Source organism: Salvelinus fontinalis, chromosome 2 (assembly GCF_029448725.1).
Source record: "Salvelinus fontinalis isolate EN_2023a chromosome 2, ASM2944872v1, whole genome shotgun sequence".
In the NCBI taxonomy this organism is placed as follows: domain Eukaryota; kingdom Metazoa; phylum Chordata; class Actinopteri; order Salmoniformes; family Salmonidae; genus Salvelinus; species Salvelinus fontinalis.
Genome location: NC_074666.1, coordinates 84,851,507 through 84,856,753, shown reverse-complemented (window position 1 = coordinate 84,856,753; position 5,247 = coordinate 84,851,507). Strand labels below are relative to the sequence as shown.

Genomic DNA, 5,247 nt, shown 5'->3' with positions numbered 1-5,247 from the left:
GAGTTGACCCTGCCTTCAGGTCTTTTGTGTTGTGTTCCTTCCTGGCTCTTACACAACTAATCCTCAAGTCATGTGCCTTCCTGGAACTGTCCTGGTGGAACAGAACATTGGTAGACAGTAGATCAGGTCTACTACAGGACAACGTTCTGTTACTGGAGCTGAGTTGTTCTTTTGGCTGTTGAAACAATGCTTTCTACACATCTGTGATCCTACCAACTTTAACCTAGCTCCGTCTTGACAATGAACCGAAGACACAGTTGACAACACATACAAAATAAATGCATGAGGTACAAAGAGTATCAAAATGAGCTTTATTTAATTTTCCATTCAGACTTTTTTTTATTGTATTAGTACCAGGAAGAAAAAGCTGACCTCTCAGATGTTTTTGAACACCGCAAAGGAGTCACTTGGTCACTTCATCTTCTGTAACTTAAATTTTAAAAAAGGTCCCTTTCAAACATGAACATTTGACAACAAACATCCACTTCCATCCCAAATAAAAATAGCATGTACATTCAAGTAAATAAATTAAAGTTTCTGTAATACAAATAAATAGGTGCTTTTGTGTACATAAGAACAACATCCAAAATAGAAGACCCAGTCTCCTGCACAAGACATGGTGAAATGGAGTTGTGAGGGGTTTCAGGTGGGGATGGTGGTAGGGAGTGGGTCTTATTTCAGTCCGTGTCAGTGAGTGGGGGGTCTTCTCATGCTGCTCGCCTTCCCGCTGGCGCCTCCTGGAAGGGGGCGTGGTGGCCCCTGTATAGTTTGGTTGCCCGCGACTCAAAGGCGTTCACCATCTGCTTCACCACCTCGTCAAAGAACAGGGTGGCCAGCTGGGAGTGCAGCAGAGACCTGAACTCGAAGGATACCTGAAGAGTGAAGGGGAGAAAAATAAGTACTCAAATTCCATAACCATGCTGCTGACACAAGTGTCCCTATCCATCTGAGGAATATTGTTTCCTTCGAGGACAGTCCTCAGATCGAAACGAGGGACCACCATCTGTATTCCTGATTTAATGGCTGGCAAACAGACGGAACGAACTCATTCCATTTCGCACTATTCATTATTCCTGCCAAGTCATCCTAAGGCCTTAATTAATGAGCCTGTCCAAAAGACAGTCTGTCCTCCATCTCCAAAACCCCTCACCCCATTTCCACTACAGGTAACCTGGCCCAATATTTGGGTCACGAAGTTCCTGACAGGGAGTAGAGAGGGAGAGATATCGCTATGGCCTCTGGCCAGCTATGTGAAGAGGCTAGGAACACTAACAACTGTACTGGATATAAAGAAAACCTACATTGGCTTTACTCAACCTCTTCCTTCCAATAAAAAGTATCTATAGTTGAAGAGAAATGCAAGGCCTGGTGTAAAACTAGCCCCCTGGCAGGCAACTTGATCTCAAGCCCTAAAGTTCATTAGTAATCACTTATGCTTGTGCGAGTAGACATATGTAACATTCATAAATGTTAACTACACTAAGACGGTGTACTTCAGTGGGCTATTATCTAACCTTTGACTTTGGTTCAAATGAAAGTGAACTGTTCTGGTGGACAAAATGGTGGTACTCACGTGGAAGTCGATGTTGCAGGAGTCTGGTTGGTCCTCGGCTGCAGGGGCAAACCTCCATATCGTCTCCAGGTGGCTGAAGAGGGATCCGTCTGTACACACGGCCTGGGAGACAACATGCACACTCCTCATTACACACTGCTCTTGTCCAGGACATGGCCCCAGATAAAGCCTCTCTAATCCTTGCTCTATGGACGTAGGAGCACAATGTTAGCAGCTAGGTGATCAAATAATACAACTTAGTATTTATCCCCTAGGAGTATCTAATCAATGTATTAGATGATTTAACCAATTCATATGGTCCCATAGTACATTTGAATCCCACAAGTTACAGTACTGAAATTCCAGATGATATGCCTTCAAAGTATTCACACCTCTTGACTGTTTCCACATTTTGTTGTGTTACAGCCTGAATTTAAAATGGATTACATTGGGATTGTGTCACTGGCCAACACACAATACCCCATAATGTCAAGGTGGAATTACGTTTTGTTTTTTAAATGTGTACAAATTTATAAAAACGTAAAGTTGAAATGTCTTGACCCTTTTGTTATGGCAAGCCTAAATAAGTTCAGGAGTAAAGATTTTGCTAAACAAGTCACTCTGTGCCATAGTGTTTAAGGGCACCTATTGGTAGATGGGGAAAAATATATAATCTGACATTGAATATCCCATTGAGCATGGTGAAGTTGTTCATTACATTTTGGATGGCGTATCAATACACCCAGTCACTACAAAGATACAGGCGTCCTTCCTAACTCAGTTGCCAGAGAGGAAGAAAACCGCTCAGGGATTTCACCATGAGTCTAATGGTGACATTAAAACAGAGAGTTTAATGGTTGTGATAGGAGAAAACAGAGGATGGATCAACAACAGTGTAGTTACTCCACAATATTAACCTAATTGACAGAGTAAAAATAAGGAAGACTGTACAAAATAAAATATTCCAAAACTTGCATCCTGTTTGCAATAAGTCACTAAAGTAAAACTGCAAACTGGCAAAGAAATTAACTTTATGTCCTGAATACAAAGTGTTATGTTTGGGGGCAAATCCAACACACGTCACTGTGTACCACTACATATTTTCAAGCATGGTGGTGGCTGCATTATGTTATGAGTATGCTTGTCATTGGCAAGGACTAGTGAGTTTTTTTAGGATAAAAAGAAACAATTGAGCTAAGCACAGGCAAAATCCTACAGGAAAACCTGGTTGAGTCTACTTCCCGAAAGACAAAGAAATTCCCTGTTCAGCATGACAGTAGCATAAAACGCAAGGCCAAAGAAGACGGTGAATAATCCTGAGTGGCCGAGTTACAGTTTTGACTTGAAAATCTAAGGCGAAACTTGGAAATGGCTGTCTAGCAATGATCAACAACCAACTTGACATAGCTTTAAGAATTTAAAAAATAATAATGTGCAAATATTGTACAATCCAGGTGTGCAAAGCTCTTAGACTTACCCAGAAAGACTCACTGCTGTAATCACTGCCAAAGACAATTCTAACATATATTGACTTAAATAAATTATATATTTCTGTATTTCATTTTTAATAAATTTGCAAAAATATATGTTTTCACTTTGTTATTATGGGGTATTCTGTGTTGATGGGTAAGAATTATTTGTATCCATTTTGAATTCAGTGTGTCACAACAAAATGTGGAATAAGTCAAGAAGTATGAATACTTTCTAAAGGCACACTAAATAGGGCACAATTTCCATATTGATACAGGATGTCTACCCTCTCCTTGCTATAAACAATGTTATCGGGGCTTACCCTGACTTGGTGGTTTGGGACAACTGTGACCTCTGAGGTGTAACGCTCCACGATGGGAGGGAACCCAATCTCCAGCTGGGCCCGGACATCCCCGTTACTTCCCTTCACAACTCGGGACTTCTTACACCAAGGGACAAAGTGCTGGTACTGGTCCACACTGGCCACCACACTGTACATCTGCTCTGGAGTGTACCTGGATGGGGAAGGAGAGGGGGATCCATCAATAAGATGCTCATAGGACTACTCAAGTACACTTGAAACAAAAATAAGTCAGGAGTAAACATTGGGCTGTGATATAGGAAAGATACAATATGCTCCAGTCTATTTCAATCCAACCACATGTTAACTGAAGGGTTTCGAAGTTGAGAATTGGAAAGTGGGGCTTTAGAATCACCTCTGGTCAACAGGGGCTAACAAGACAGAGGGGCAGAGAAGAGTTGTGTGTGTGATGATGCCTCACCCTAGTGTGCGGCTCTCAGAGTACTCCATCCTGCGGGCAGTGATGGAGGCAGCCAGATTAATGAAGCTGCGGGAGGGTGTGGTCCGGAGGGGGGAGGACAGGGGCAGGGTGGCACGCCGTGCTGACAGGACCCCACAGCTGCCCAGGTGTCTGGGAGGAGGAGAAGAGAGAGAAAATGTGTTCATCTTTGGTAAAGTACACTGGTCTTATGCTCACATAGGTTTAACCACCTGCTGTGGAGACTTTTTTGTTTGATAGTCAATGTTTCCAAACTCCAGAAGAAAATGACAGTTTTAAAGTATCATAACAAAGACGATCTACATTATTTTGTCCCAGTTTGGTGAAAATAGCTTGGTTGTGGGTTTAAATCCCAGACTTAATGAGATCAGATCAAGCCCTTGCAAAAGCTCTAGAACTTCCGCTGTGTAGTAGGCCGATCTAAACTGGTTACTAAACTCAAAGACGAATTTGATGGATAAAGTAAGACACCTGAGGGTTATGAACAGAGCACGTTGACAGACCTTTTGAGAAACAGACTTTTTCTAATTGTGTAGTCTAATGTACGCCAATATAGAACAAACCGTTATCAATCGCGACATGTGCATCTTGTCACTTCGCAATAGAAACTTTCTCCAGTTGGAAAAATTTCATTTTTTCTTTAGAATTCTTAACATGTTCAATTGTACTGCACTAGATTTCAAATTAGCTCAGGATTTACCAACTTTAATTGTAACCGGAAATCCAGCATAATTTTCTCAACATCCTAGGCCTACATTTTATACAAACGTCTCAGATTTAAAACAATTTTTATGTACATTTCTTTTTTACTGACGTTTTATTCAACCATTGTGAAAAATAAATAAGCCACCGGCTACAGTTGGTGAATGATCAAAATAGCCTACACGCCGCCGGTTGTCGCAAACTTGCTGGAGGATCGCTTACCGGCATTTTTGCTCTTACCTGATATTTGCTCTGTTGAGATTTCCTCGTACAACTTTTGAAGAGTGTACTTCAGACATCTTAACCAGTGCCCGGAAAAGAAGAGGGGTGATTTTGTTGGCCATGCTCGAGGTTTGTGGTAATGCAAATTCTCAAAGTTTGAAGAGAAGCGTTAACTCCCTGCGTAGCCTGGCTTTGTCAGAGGTCTGCTATAAAATCATGTGGCACTCTGGTTGCATCAGATGGACCAATAATGTGTGACGTGTAGGGGGGGGGGGGTCTATGTCAGACAACCAATCGGTACGAAAGATATGAGTGTTATAGGCATTGAGTATTCATGTTTGATCAATCAGTCATGAAGCTGTAAATTCCCATACAGACCATTCATTATTTTGGGTAGTTTCCGTTTTTTATGTTCGACATAGAGAACTATCTCTCTCTCGCACACACACACGCACGCACTCTCATTCAGTTGCCTACTGCAGGTATGAAAACTATATCATG

At 41.7% G+C, this 5,247-nt stretch overlaps 1 protein-coding gene across 1 annotated transcript; it reads right to left on the bottom strand.

Annotated features, from left to right (window-relative positions):
- Positions 1-294: 294 nt before the first annotated feature.
- On the bottom strand, positions 295-4,969 carry LOC129829764 (coenzyme Q-binding protein COQ10 homolog, mitochondrial-like). Its single transcript, XM_055891671.1, has 5 exons — positions 4,765-4,969; positions 3,805-3,954; positions 3,345-3,537; positions 1,574-1,675; positions 295-872 (listed from the first exon to the last, which is right to left on the bottom strand). Exons 1-5 carry the CDS (start codon positions 4,866-4,868, stop codon positions 708-710), a joined length of 714 nt encoding a protein of 237 aa, XP_055747646.1. The 5' UTR covers positions 4,869-4,969; the 3' UTR covers positions 295-707.
- Positions 4,970-5,247: the final 278 nt, after the last annotated feature.

Excerpts from the sequence above, each read along its gene's own strand:
- LOC129829764 (XM_055891671.1), bottom strand. The coding sequence starts at position 4,868 with ATGGCCAACAAAATCACCCCTCTTCTTTTCCGGGCACTGGTTAAGATG. Across the intron at positions 3,955-4,764 it reads CTCAACAGAGCAAATATCAG|ACACCTGGGCAGCTGTGGGG; the intron begins GTAAGAGCAAAA and ends TCCTCCTCCCAG. Across the intron at positions 1,676-3,344 it reads TCCCAAACCACCAAGTCAGG|GCCGTGTGTACAGACGGATC; the intron begins GTAAGCCCCGAT and ends GTTGTCTCCCAG.